Source organism: Theropithecus gelada, chromosome 1 (genome assembly GCF_003255815.1).
Source record: "Theropithecus gelada isolate Dixy chromosome 1, Tgel_1.0, whole genome shotgun sequence".
Taxonomy (NCBI): Eukaryota; Metazoa; Chordata; class Mammalia; order Primates; family Cercopithecidae; genus Theropithecus; species Theropithecus gelada.
The window spans coordinates 128217792-128232638 of record NC_037668.1 but is presented as its reverse complement, the minus strand read 5'-3'; the positions used below and the strand labels follow the sequence as shown (position 1 = coordinate 128232638).

The following is a 14847-nucleotide window of genomic DNA, read 5'->3' as shown; positions in this document are numbered from 1 at the left end:
ATATGTGTGTATATATAAAAAACTATATATAAAACATATATAACTGTATATATTTTGGCTTTTTAATCTTCATGCTTTTCATCTGTTGTATACATGATTATTGCAACAAAGTCATCAAAGTACTGCTGCATCTCTAGTTCTTGTTTCAGGCAGCAAAAAAAAAAGGAGAGGAAACAGCAGCTTAGCAGGTATCTTCTTGGTTCTCATTGAACAGAATTGTGTTGCATAACTATCCATAGCTGCAAGGAAGCCAGGAAGTCATTTCCTTTATTTCCTCCACATTAGAGCCAAGAAAGGGAGAAAGGGATTGAAAATGAACTTTGAACTGGCCAATTTTATGGTATCAGTCATGAAAAATGGCCAAAGATCTTTTAGAGATACATACATAAACTCCTCAAAAAAATGAGAAATTCTAAGGAACCCTAGAATTATTTACCAATAATGACACTTTAGACAAATTTTTCTCTCAATATAAAATAGGAATAGTTTAATTATGAAAAGTTTTTTGAAATAAAAAAAAACTTTAAAATTACTACGTGGTACTCACCCTCTCCTCACCCCAAAATAATAATTGAACAATTCTTAACTAAGATAAAAGTTACTAAAAAGTTTTTTTCTTAGTTTTACCAGAAAACTAAAATATTACCTTAATTTTATGTTATTTTATTTTTTGAGATGGGGGTCTTGCTATGTTACCCAGGCTAGATCCCAACTCCCAAACTTAAGCAACCCTCCTGCCTCAGCCTCCCAAGTAACTGGGACTATAGGTGTGCACCGAACCTGATTATTTTTTAATTTTTTAAATTCAATTTTTAAATAATCACCAATTCCTGGTATTAAGACTTTCTATTTTTGCCAATTTGAGGGCAGTGAAATTGTGTCCTGTGGTTTTAATCTGATTTCCTTGATTGCTAGTGAAGTTGAGCATCTTTTTATATATGTAACTGCCATGCAGGTTTCTTCTTCTGTGAATTACCTGTATGTATCCTTTGCCCCCTTTTCTATTAAGTTTCTATTAACTGTGATTGAGTTGTCTGAGTAATTGTAATTCTGGATATTAATTATTGGTGGTTACAAGTGATATAAATATCTTCTCTGAATTTGTGACTTGTCTTCTTACTTGATTTGATTTACAGATGTTTTTCAATTTAATATACCCTAAATTATCTGTTTTCTTTTATGTCTTATTTGTACCTTTTGTATGTTGTTTGAAATCATTCACAATAGTAAGGTCATAAAGTTTTGCTTTTTAAATGTCAATCTTTAATTCACCTGGAATCTATTTTTCTGCATGGTGTGTCTATAGATGCTTTGGTTCACTGAAAGTTGGTTTTACCACATTTTCACCACGTCTTTCTACAATGCAACTGTTTGTGTCAAAGATATCTTTGGCTCCACAATGTTAAATGCAGTGAATACTTCTGCTCATCTATACCTTAAGCAGCAAAAACACTACTATCTCAGCTTGGCTATTACGTTTCCATTTATCTTTTTATTTTCCTTCAATCTTCATTTGCTGATTCCTCCTGTGGAATCTGACCTCTAAATATTGGGAATGCAACAGAGCTCAGTCTTTGGCCTTCTCTTCTTCTAGTATACACTAGGTGATCTCATTCAATCCTTGGCTTCAAAGCAAAATGTAAACTGACAAATTCTTGAGTTCCATATGCATAGACTCTACTATTTGACATCTCAATGGGAATGCTTATAGCTGTCTGAAACTTAATATGATGCAAAAAGCAGCTTTAATTTTCCCCCAAACCTATTTCTATATATCATTAATTGCAGCACCCATTCACCCAATAGTTTAATCTAAAAACCTAGCAATTATTCCTCAAACTGGATCCCTCCTTTCTTCTGACTTTCACATATTCAATCTTTTAACAAGTCATGTCAGATGTAGTTTGAAAGAAAATACACAAAAAGGACCAGGTGTGGTGGCTCATGCCTATAATCCCAGCACTATGGGAGGCCGAGGTAGGCGGATCACCTGAGGTCAGGAGTTCGAGACCAGCCTGGCCAACCTGGTGAAATCCTGTCTCTACTAAAAATACAAAAAGTAGCAAGGTTTGGTAGCACGCCCCTGTAATCACAGCTACTCGGGAGGCTGAGGCATGAGAATCACTTGAACCTGGGAGGTGGAGGTTACAGTGAGCCAAGATCGTGCCATTGTACTCCAGCCTAGGCGACATAGTGAGACTCAGTCAAAAAGACAGAAAGGAAGGGAGGGAGGGAGGGAGGGAGGGAGGGAGGGAGGGAGGAAGGATGGACACAAAAAGCCAAAAAAAAAAAAAAAACCATAAAAATTCATCATCATTAGTTATTAGAGAAACACAAGTCAAAACCACAGTGAGGTAATACTTTACAACTATTAGAATGGCTATTTAAAAAAACAACAACAAAATATTAAGTGCTGGTGAAGATGTGAAGAAACAGGAACCCTTGTACTTTGCTGGTGGAGATGTAAAATGGTCCAGTTGCTGTGAAAAACAGTTTGATGATTCCTTAAAAAGTTAAACATAGAATTACCATATGACCCAGCAATTCCACTCCTAAATGCATACCCAAAGGAATGGAAACAGGGACTCAAACAGATCCTCGTATATCTACCGAAGCATTACTCAGTTTTTTTCAGTATTATTCACAATAGCCAAAAGGTGGAAACAACCTAAGTGTCCATCAACACATGGATGAATAAACAAAATGTGCTATGTCCATACAATAGAATGTTATTCAGCCATAAAAAGGAATACATTTCTGATACATGTTAAAACATGAATAAATCTTGAAAACATTTTGCTAAGTGCCAGACCTAAAAGGACAAATGTATGATTCTACTTACATGAAATACTTAAAATAGGCAAATTCATAGAGCCAGAAAGTGAATCAGAGGTTACTAAGGGCTGTGAGTAAAGGAGAATGGGGATTATTACTTAACAGTTACAAAGTTTTTGTTTAAAGTGCTAAAAACATTTTAGAAATGGATAGTGGTCATTGTTGCACAACATTGTAAAAGTAATGACAATGAAGTGTACACTACAAATAGTTAAGATGGCAAATTTTATGTTATATGTATATACTTTACCACAGGTTTAAAAAATCAGAATTGAAATATACCAAAAAACCATTAAATAATATACTTTAAACACATAAATTACATGGCTCATGAATTATCTCAATAGAACTGTTTTTAAAAACTACATAAAATTAGTCACTGCTGGACTAATCAATAAAGCAAATAAAATAGTTGTTTACATTAGTAAAAAAATTGATTCTTCTAAAGTTCTACCAGTAACAGATTTATAAAACTTACTCTTACTCTCAAATTATTATAAATGCAAAAAACTATTTTATATTTATAGAATTAACCAGAAGATATGAATTATGATATAGATTAAAATAAAATGGTTTTATTACTAGACTTAAAATGTCTTCAGAACAATTTTAAAATATTGAAATGTTCTTCATACTAGGCCATTCCACAATGCAAGAGTGCAAATGTGTAGTTACCAATATATATATGTAAACTAAATAAACTGCATTGATTAAAAACAAAAAACCTAGATACCTACTGCTGTCTTTGTAGACTAATAAAATGCAGGCCATTATCTTCAAAAGTTCAGCAACAACCACTGCTGTTGAAGATAGATAACGAGGTCCTTCTTCTTTTAAAGTTCTAGAATAACGCATTGTTAGAACCAAACTGGTAGTCTGAAAGACCAAAATTCCCAGGGAAAGGTATTTTAGGTTGGCGGACATTGTTTTATCTTCATTTGCCTGAAAAACAAAAAAAACAGGGCAAATAAATAAGATAACAACATATGAAAACTAGTGTATTAAAAAACACCAAGAGGGAGAAGGGAGAGGGCCTGCAGGTCTCTCCTCCACCTGCCACCAAAAGGAATAAATAAAAAAAAGAAAAAAAAAAACAAACCAAGAGACTTCTTGTCCCAGACAAGATAGAATAAGCACACTCCACCTTATTCTTTCTGCTAATTACAATCAAAAACCTTGAATTGGAAACAAAAAGCAACTACTGACTCTGAAAGGTGAAGAAAATAAGGTAAATTGGCCAGAGACATCAGATCTTGAGGGATGACTCAGCAGTGAATTCTCTAGAGATTTTTTTTGCTACAGATGTAACCTACTTTGGGTGCTTCAGCAGCCCACAACCTGAAACTGCTCAAAGGCATAGAACAACAACAACAAAAAAAGTCCCAAGAAAAACATACTTTCTCTAACCAAAGGCCTGAGAAGGCAAGAGTCTTTCAGAACAAAATCTTTTCAACTGGTTACTGTGTAATCAGCAAGAAAGAACTTAACTGACCATCCTCATCTTGAACCAATGAGAGCAGAGGTGGTGGCCCTTCCCCCTCCCACTAGGGGTTACAGCCACAGAAACTGTGGCTGCCCTATAGAAGGCAAATGTTTACAAGGAAGCAGTACTTTTCCTCCCTCCCCAGTGGCTGTCCATTAACATAGAAGATTTAAATAGGAAAGAGTCTCACAATATAATATGCAAAAAGTTCAGGAAACAATCCAAAGTAAGTATATTTATTATACCAACAAAGAAAAAAGGTCTCAGCTTGCATGAGTAAGGACAACCAACAGACAACAATGCGGAGATGACACAGTTGTTGCAATGGTCAGAAAAGAATTTCAAGCAAGCTATCTTAAAAATGCAACAACAAGCAATTATGAAGACTTAAAATAATTTTAGACTCATATAGTTTAAAAAATAGTACAAGAGTTCACATGTACCCTTCACCCAGCTTCCCCCAATGATACTAATTCAAAATCCCTATATTTTCCCTAAAGCAATTCAGTATTACTCCTGGAGACTCACTTTTAATATTAAGACATATATAGGTTAAAAAGTAAAAGGACAAAAAAAGACACATCAAGAAAAAAATAACTAAAAAAATTAAAGAAACTTTATTAATATCAGCCAAAATGGGTTACATAAGATTTATTTTTGGAATCAAAGAAGGACATTTCATCATTATAAAAGGGTCAATACATTAGAAAAATATAATCATTTTAAATATATATGTGCCTAATAACATACCTTCAAAATACATAACACAAAAACTAACATAACTAAAGGGGAAAACAGGTAAATGCAGTCATAATTAAAGATCTTTACCCTACTTTTCTCAGTAATTAATAAAATAACAACAAAAAAGAAAACCCAGTAAGAATACAGAAAATCTGAATACTATCAACCACCATTACCGTGGTAGACATAAAAATGATCTACCTGGCCGAGTGCAGTGGCTCACACCTGTAATCCCAGCACTTTGGGAGGCTGAGGCAGGCGGATCATGAGGTCAAGAGATCAAGACAATCCTGGCCAACATGGTGAAATCTCGTGTCTACTAAAAATACAAAAATTAGCTAGGCATGGTGGCGTGCAGCTGTAACTGTAGTCCCAGTTGCTCAGGAGGCTGAGGCAGGAGAATAGCTTGAACTTGGGAGGTGGAGGTTGCAGTGAGCCGAGATCATGCCACTGCACTCCAGCCTGGCGGCAGAGCAAGACTCCATCTCAGGAAAAAAAAAAAGAAATCTACTAGATCTTACTTGAATTCAAGGAAGGACAATGCAGAGTGTGTAATACCTGACTGCTTTCCTAGTGAAGATCACATCCTTTGTCATAGATTTAACTGAAGATTCAATTCAATTCTGAACAAAATCTCTGTAGACTTTTTTGGTAAACAAACAAAAACCAAGCAAGATTTTAAAATCATATGGAAATACAAAGGACCTAGACTACCAAAACAATTTTGAAAAAGAAAAACTAAATTGAAAGCCTTAAGCTACCAAACTTCCAGACTTACTATAAAACTATAGTAATCAAAACTGGTGGCTGGGCGTGGTGGCTCATGCCTGTAATCCCAGCACTTTGGGAGGCCAAGGCAGGCAGATCACGAGGTCAGGAGTTCGAGACCAGCCTGGCCAACATAATGAAAGCTCATCTCTACTAAAAATACAAAAAATCAGCCGGGCATGGTAGCAGGCGCCTGTAATCCCAGCTACTCGGGAAGCTGAGGCAGGAGAATTGATTGAACCCGGGAGGCGGAGGTTGCAGTGAGCTGAGATTGCGCCACTGCACTCCTGCCTGGGCAAAAGAGCGAGACACCGTCTCAAAACAAAAAAACAAAATCTGGTATTGGCATGAGGACAGAAGCATAGATCAATGGAACAGAATATAGTCCAGATTTAGATCCATATGTCTCATGAGCTTAGGCTGCCATAACGAAGTATCATAGACTGGGTGGCTTATAAACACAGCAATTTATTTCTCACAGTTCTGCAGGCTGGAAGTCCAAGATCAGAGTGCTGGCATCACTGGGTTCTAGTGAGGCCTCTCTTCCGGGTTCACAGATGTCTGTCTTCTCATTGTATCCTCACATGGCAGAAAATAGAGAGTTCTCGGCGGTCTCTTTTTATAAAGGCACTCATCTCATTCATGAGGGCTCCACTTTCATGACCTAATTACCTCCCATAGTCCCTACTTCTTAACACCATCATACTGAGAGTTAGGATTTCAACATGTGAATTTGGGGAGGCAGGGGACAGAGGGAAGAGCACAAATATTCAGTCTATTAAACCACACATAAATATTGTCAAACAATATTTGACAATGGTACAAAAATAAGGGACAGTCTTTTCAACAAATAGTTCTGGACTGGAATAATGAGCTATATGTATTTTTATTTATTTATTTTTATTTATTTATTTATTTTTGAGATGGAGTCTCGCTCTATCACCAGGCCGGAGTGCAGTGGTACGATCTCAGGTCACTGAAACCTCTGACTCCCTGGTTCAGGCAAATCTCTTGTCTCAGCCTCCCAAGTAGCTGGGATTACAAGCACACACCACCATGCCCAGCTAATTTTTGTATTTTTAGTAGAGACGGGGTTTCACCATGTTGGCCAGGATGGTCTCTCAATCTCCTGACCTCATGATCTGCCTGCCTCAGTCTCCCAAAGTGCTGGGATTACAGGCGTGAGCCACTGTGCCCCACCAGATATATGCATTTTTTAAAAAATAGCTCTCTACCCCTAACTTTCTCATACCAAATATTAACTAGAAATGGATCATATAGCCATTACAAAAGCTGAAACTATAAATATTCAATAAGAAAGCATAGGAAAAAAACTGTAATCATGTAGAGATAGGCCAAGAGTTCTCAGGATACAAAAAGCACAAACCATAAATGAAAAAAATTGATATATTGGACGCATTAAAATTAAAAAATGGGCCAGGTGCAGTGGCTTACACCTGTGATCCCAGCACTTTGAGAGGCTGAGGCAGAAGCATCACTTGAGCCCAGAAGTTCAAGACCAGCCTGGACAACAAAGTGAAACCCCAGTTCTACAAAAAATTAGCTAGGCATGGTGGCATGCACCTGTGGTCCCAGCATGCAAGAAGCTGAGGCAGGAGGATCAATTGAGCCCAGAAGGTCAGGGCTGCAGTGAGCCATGTTCATGCCACCACACTACAGCCTGGGTGACAGAGCAAGACTCTGCCTCAATAAAATAAAACAATAATAAATCAAAGACTGCTCTTCCAAAGATACTATAAAATAACATGAAAGGCAAACTACATTATGGGAGAAAATATTCTCAATACATGGATCTGACAATATATCCAGAATATATACAGAACTTTAATAATACAATAAATCAAAGACTGACAATCCAATTTAAAAATAGGCAAAAGATATTTTACCAGCCGGGTGCGGTGGCTCACGCCTGTAATCCCAGCACTTTGGGAGGCCAAGGTGGGTGGATCACCTGAGGTCAGGAGTTCAAGAATAGCCTGGCCAACATGATGAAATCCCATCTCTACTAAAAATACAAAAATTAGCTGGGCATGCTCGCGGGTGCCTGTAATCCCAACTACTCAGGAGGCTGAGGCAGGAGAATCGCTTGAACCCGGGAGATGGCGGCTGCAGGGAGCCAAGATTGCGCCATTGTACTCCAGTGTGAGCAACAAGAGTAACACTCCATCTCAAAAAAAAAAAAAAAAAAAGAAAGATATTTTATCAATAAAGACAAATGAGTGACTAATAGGCATAGGAAAAGGTGTTCAACATCACAGTCATTAGAGAAATACAAATTCAGACCACAATGAGATACCACTATGTACCTATTAGACTGGCTAAATTTTAAAAACTGATACAACTAAGAATTAAAGGGGATTTAGAGCAAACAGCCGTCAACATTGCTAGTGAAAACTGTAAAATGGTACAACCACTTTGAAAAAGTTTATTAATTCCTTATTAAAAGAAAACAGCACTTTGGGAGGCTGAGGCTGGAGGATCACTTAAGGCCAGGGTTTGAGACCAGCCTGGGCAACATATTGAGACCCCATCTCTACAAAAAAATTTAAAAATTAGCTGGGTTTGGTGCTACACGCATGTAGTCCCATCTACTCAGGAGGCTGAGGCAGGAGGATGGTTTGAGCCCAGGAGGTTTGAGGTTATAGTGAGTTACGATTGAACTGCTGTATTCTAGCCTGAGCAACAGAGCAAGACCCTCTCAAATAAAAACAAAAAGAGGATAGGAGAGAGGACAGAAGGGGAGGGGAGAGGAGGGGAAGCAGAGGGGAGAGGAAACCAAGGGGAGAAAGAGAGGTAAGAAAGGGAAGGTAGGAAAGGAAGGGAAGAAAGGGAAGGAGGGGAGGGGAGGGAAAGGGAGAAGGGGGTAGGAGAGGGAAGGGAAGAGGAGAGGAGGGGAGGGACAAAAGCAAGGGAAGGAAGAGAAGGAAGAAAACGATAACATAATCTTTTCATATGACCTGGCAATTCCACTCTTAGATGTACCCAAGAAATTTGCAAATGCATGTTCACAACAATATTTGTACATGAATATTTACAGGAGCTTTATTTGTAACATCAGAAATTAAATACTCCAAATGCCCATCGATATTTGAATAAATGATCCTATGTGGTATCTCCATACAATGGAATAATGCTCAGCTATAAAAAGGAATAAAATACTGCCACACTAAAGCACCCCCAAAAAGTAAAAAACATACTAAGCCAAAAAATTTAAACAAAACAGTATACTGCATACTTTATCTTTCCATTTATATAAAATTCTAGAAAAGGCAAAATTAAACTACACTGACAGATGCAAATTTATGGTTACCTATAGACAGGGGCTGGGGTTGAGGGTTGACTGCAAAGAGACAGCAAAGAATTTTTGGTAGTGGTAGAAATACTGTGTGGTGGTTATGAGATTGAATTTATCAGAATTCACTGAATTGTAGATTTTTTTTTTTTAAATCTACAATTCACGAGTACAGTGGTTCATTTTATTCAATGGGTACATTTACTGTATGTAAATTACAACTCAATAAAGTTGATTTTAAAAAATTAAAGATTGAGGATATACCAAATAATAGCATTCCTCACCAGGCTTTCTTCACAACTTTGGCTCTAAATCAGATTTCTTTGGATTAATTCTAAGGACATTCTGTTAGTCTATTCTTCACCCCACCTCTATCTTTTCCATGAGTCCAACTTCTACCTAAATTTTTTCAAATGTGAACCCTGTTTATAGTATATCTCTTTAGAGCTCTCACAACCCAAGCTATCAAGCTACCAGGTTGCTACAGCCAAGCTACCATGGTTTAGGTATGGTTGTATAGATATGATCCTTAACTCCTAATTATTATAATATATATAATATATTCAGATTCAACAGTCATTATTTCATACCTACATTAGGCTAAGTACCATAGTTACAGAGATCTATTCCTAAAAGCATTAAGTCTAGCTTACTAAATTCAGCAATTCCTACCCTCAACTGAATATGCTCCAAACACGAACAATGCAGCACCATGAATATAAGAATAAAATTTTTAATGTTAAAATATGTATATTCACCATTAAATATATATAGATTATAATTATTGGAAAAAATGACCTTAAGCATTTAATTTCACTTTCAGAGACAAAAATCGAATAATATATCTCTGTTACAAAGAAAGGATCAAGCTTAGAGGAAAGAATACATAGACTTCTTAATCATCTATCTCAATTTTGTCCAATGTGATATAAAATTATAGCATTTTGGAGGTGTAATATGTTTTAGAAATAATCTAACACAATTTCTTCACTTTAAAATGAAGAAAATAGTGAATAAAGAAGTAGATGATTTATTCAAGGTCACTACTAGTAACTGGAGACACCAGATAGCTTATATCAGGCTCCCTGGCTCCCACTACATGCTATTGTAAAATTCCAGGACATTCTGGTGCCTTTACCTCTATATGGAAGAGAATAAGTTTCCAGCAACTTACATTTGGCAGAGGCATCTAATTCTCCCGGAAAATGTCAAACAATGATTTCATATCTGTTCAAGGAAGTCTTTTGTTTATTCTGTGCAAACAAGACCATAATGTCCCTATTATAACAGCAATGCTCTAACTTCTTTTCAAGTTGAAAATTGAGACCAGGTGTGGTGGCTCAGGCTTGTAAACCCAGCACTTTGGGAGGCCCAGGTGTGCAGACCACTTGACTCCAGAGTTAGAAATCAGTCTGGTCAAAATGGTGAAAACTTGTCTCTACAAAAAATACAAAAATTAGCTGGGTGTGGTGGCCTGTGCATGTGGTCCCAGCTATTGAGGTCTGAGGAGTAAGGATTCCTTGAGTTCGGGAAGTCAAAGCTGCAGTGAGCCAAGATCGTGTACCACTGCACTCCAGCCTGAGTAACAAAGAGAGGCCCTGTCTCAAAAAATAAAAAAAATAAAATAAAATAAAATTTAAAGGTCAGCTTCTAACCCAGGATACACTTTGAAAATTTTGCATTTCCATTTCCAAACATCAATATAAACATTCACCATAATAATACAGTTATTATTAATGCTATTTATTATAATGTATGTTTTTAAAAGTTGAAAAGTAGAATATGGCCAGGTGCCAGGGTAGGCGGATCACTTGAGCCCAGGAGTTAGAGGCCAGCCTATGCAACATGGCAAAACCGTGTCTCTCTTAAAAAAATACAAAAATTATCTGGGCATGGTGGTGCATGCCTGTAGTCCCAGCTACTCAGGAGGCTGAAGCTGGAGGATCACTTGAGCCCGGGAAGTCGAGGCTGCAGTGAACCATGGTGGCACCACTGCACTCCAGCCTGAGTGACAGAGTGAGACTTTGTCTCAAAAAAAAAAAAAGAAAAGTAGAATATATGCAAACAAATGATCATTTGCAACAGATTACCTATAAAGAATGAAAATTTAACTTACTATTCTGCCTAATAGTAGAATAAACTCAAAATGAAAATAATCAGGCATCCAAATTGATAAAAAGGAAGTCAAACTGTGGCTGTTTGCTGATAATATGATTATATACTTAGAAAATCCTAAAGACTCATCCAAAAAACTGATAAATGAATTCAGCAGTTTCAGGATACAAAAGTAATGTACACAAATCTGTAGCTCTGCTATACACCAACAGTGACCAAGCTGAGAATCAAATAAACAACTCAATCCCTTTTATAATAGCTGCAAACCAATAAAATAAAATACTTAGGAATATCCCTAACCCAGGAGGTGAAAGACCTCTACAAGGAAAACTACAAAACACTGCTGAAAGAAATCATACATGACACATATAAATGGAAATACATCCCACACTCATGGATGGGTAGAATCAATATTGTGAAAATGACCATACTGCCAAAAGCAATCTACAAATTAAATGCAATTCCCATCAAAATGCCAGCATCATTCTTCACAGAACTAGAAAACAATCCTAAAATTCATATGGAACCAAAAAAGAACCTGCATAGCCAAAGCAAGACTAAGCAAAAAGAACAAATCTGTGAAGTCAGGTATCACATTACCTGACTTCAAATTATACTATAAGGCCATAGTCACTAAAACAGCATGGTACTGTTACAAAAATAGGCACATAGACCAATGGAACAGAATAGAGAACCCAGAAATAAAGCCAAATACTTACAGCCAACTGATCTTCAACAAAGCAAACAAAAACATAGAGTGGGGAAAGGACACCCTATTCAACGAATGGTGCTGGGATAACTGGCAAGCCACATGTAGAAAAATGAAACTGGATCCTCCTCTCTCACCTTATACAAAAATCAACTCAAGGTGGATCAAGGACTTAAATCTAAGACCTGAAACCGTAAAAATTCTAGAAGATAACATTAGAAAAACAAGAGATTCTCCTGCCTCCGCCTTCTGAGTAGCTGGGATTACAGGCACCCGCCACCACGCCTGGCTAATTTTTTGTATTTTTAGTAGAGACGGGGTTTCACCATGTTGGTCAGGTTGATCAATCTCCTGACCTCGTGATCCGCCCGCCTCGGCCTCCCAAAGTGGCGGGATTACAGGCATGAGCCACCGCGCCTGGCCCCCAACGGTATTTTTGTAGCCATTTTCCAACTTCTCTTCATCCCACTCCCCTCCAGTTCTGAAACACACACACACACACACACACACACACGATTCTATTAATCTAATTTAAACTTTTTCTCCTAAAAGTTCCACATAAGTTTGTAAATTGTAAACTTTGAGTATATCTATATAGTAAAATATAACGTATAATAATCAACTTACATAATTATTATGATACATAATTATAATCTTTGTGTATGAGTGTAGACATTACAATCACACTGATTTGATACAGCAATCACATTGCTAGTACTTCTATAAATCCTTTACAGTCCTGTGCACAAAAAATATTTCAGAGTTTTGTTTGTCACCCTAATAATAGATCTTGAACTTGCTTTCTAATCACTAATTCTCCTCTAAATTTTTGGATGTTTGATATTTATAAAGTTGAGTTTTATTATTTTTAAATCTCTTCTCACCTCTTGGGGGAAAATAAACAAGAAAATTTCATTCATCTAAACTCCATTCATTTGGATTTAATGAGTTTGGATGATGGCTTGGTTAGAATTTACTTTTGCATTTTATACAAAAAATATTAGCTTATTTCATGTTCAAAGATATTTTCAGTAATTATTTTATACTCTTAAGAGAAGAAGATTTTCAAACACACTAAAATCTATAGTTTAAATATATGTGATATGCCAGTTACCTTCATTTTTATTAAAGCACCTCCCAAAAATCCTTGCTTTACAAAGTTTTATCAGCCAATTATGAGTTACTTTACAAGTCTAAATATTTTGAAAACATACATTACATAATGTATATGCTTCATTAATGCACACTTACTACCCACGCCATCCCCAAATTAATGAGATACTGATACATTATTTATATCTTCATTAATTGCATTACAGATCTATACCGAGTTCTAAAATATTCAAAACACCATATACTAATAATTTATATTCATCTTTTCAAAAATAGAATACAGGCCAGGTGTGGTGGCTCACACCTGTAATCCCAGCACTTTGGGAGGCTGAGGCGGGTGGATTGCCTGAGCTCAGGAGTTCAAGACCAGCCTGGGCAACATGGTGAAACCCTGTCTCTACTAAAAGTACAAAAAATTAGCTGGGTGCAGTGGTGTGCACCTGTAATCCCAGCTACTCAGGAGGTTGAAGCACGAGAACTGCTTGAACCCAAGGGGCGGAGGTTGCAGTGAGCTGAGATTGTGCCACTGCACTCCAGCCTAGGCAACACAGCGAGACGGACGGACAGACGGACGGACGGATGGACGGAAGGAAGGAAGGAGGAGGGAAGAGGGAGGAGGGAGGGAGGGAGGGAGGGAAGAATACATCCTTGTAGGCAAATCCTAAAATCAGTATTACTACAGACTTACTTCCAGTGGCTCACCAATGTATAGTCTGTATACTTTTTCAGTCTGTGTATAAAGCTTATCATTCTGAGACAGTATCTGTATTTTGCTGATATGTCTCCAGCCACTAAAAGTCCTAAAAAACTAAATGTTTAGTCAATGTTTTAAAACAGTACTAAAATTCATATACAGGCTGGGTGTAGTGGCTCATGTCTGTAATCCCAGCACTTTGGGAGGCTGAGGTGAGCACATCACTTGAGGCCAGGAGTTCAAGCCAAGCCTGGTCAACATGGCGAAAACTCGTCTCTACTAAAAATACAAAAATTAGCCAGGCATGGTGGCACACACCTGTAATCCCAGCTACTCAGGAGGCTGAGGCCACAAGAATTTCTTGAACCCGGGAGGCAGAGGTTGCAGTGAGCCAAAATCCCACCGCTACACTCCAGCCTGGGCAACACAGCAAGACTCTGTCTCAAAAATAAATAAATAAATAAATAAATAATAAAATAAAATTCATATACATTTTAGACTACCTAGTATCTTAGATATTCTACAAGTCAATTTTCCTTCTATTATAAAAACAAGGGCTAAATTCCTAAGTTATGATTTTTAGAGTAAGCTCTATTTACATTTTACTCTACATTTTACACTATACTCCCTTAGTAACAATATCAGTCTACTAGAGGTTAATGACATAAGAGAGTATATATGAAAACACACAAGTTACAAAGTGCTATGCAAATATGTCACATTATACACTGGTCAGAGACAAGCATTAGGGTAAAAAACAAACATTTAAGGTTTTTCCAAGTAAATCAACAGAAAAAAGTAAATACATACAGAAATGCTAAGCTCAGTTGAAATTTTTTGTCCATTATCTTCCATGATGCCGAAACTTTAAAACTATAACCTAGCCGGGCGCGGTGGCTCACGCCTGTAATCCCAACACTTTGGGAGGCCGAGGCGGGCGGATCACAAGGTCAGGAGATCGAGACCACGGTGAAACCCTGTCTCTACTAAAAATACAAAAAATTAGCCGGGCGCGGTGGCGGGCGCCTGTAGTCCCAGCTACTCAGGAGACTGAGGCAGGAGAATGGCGTGAACCC

The 14847-nt window shown here is 37.3% G+C and overlaps 1 protein-coding gene across 3 annotated transcripts in view; it reads right to left on the bottom strand.

The window, feature by feature from the left end:
- The window catches only part of SLC35A3 (solute carrier family 35 member A3), a 52868-nt gene that overhangs the window by 28927 nt on the left and 9094 nt on the right, over window positions 1-14847 (bottom strand). For all 3 annotated transcript variants that reach the window (XM_025364857.1, XM_025364860.1, XM_025364854.1), the window contains exon 2: window positions 3573-3777. In XM_025364857.1, the coding sequence (XP_025220642.1) occupies window positions 3573-3759 (187 nt within the window). In that variant the 5' untranslated portion in view covers window positions 3760-3777. The remainder of the gene's footprint in view (window positions 1-3572; window positions 3778-14847) is intronic.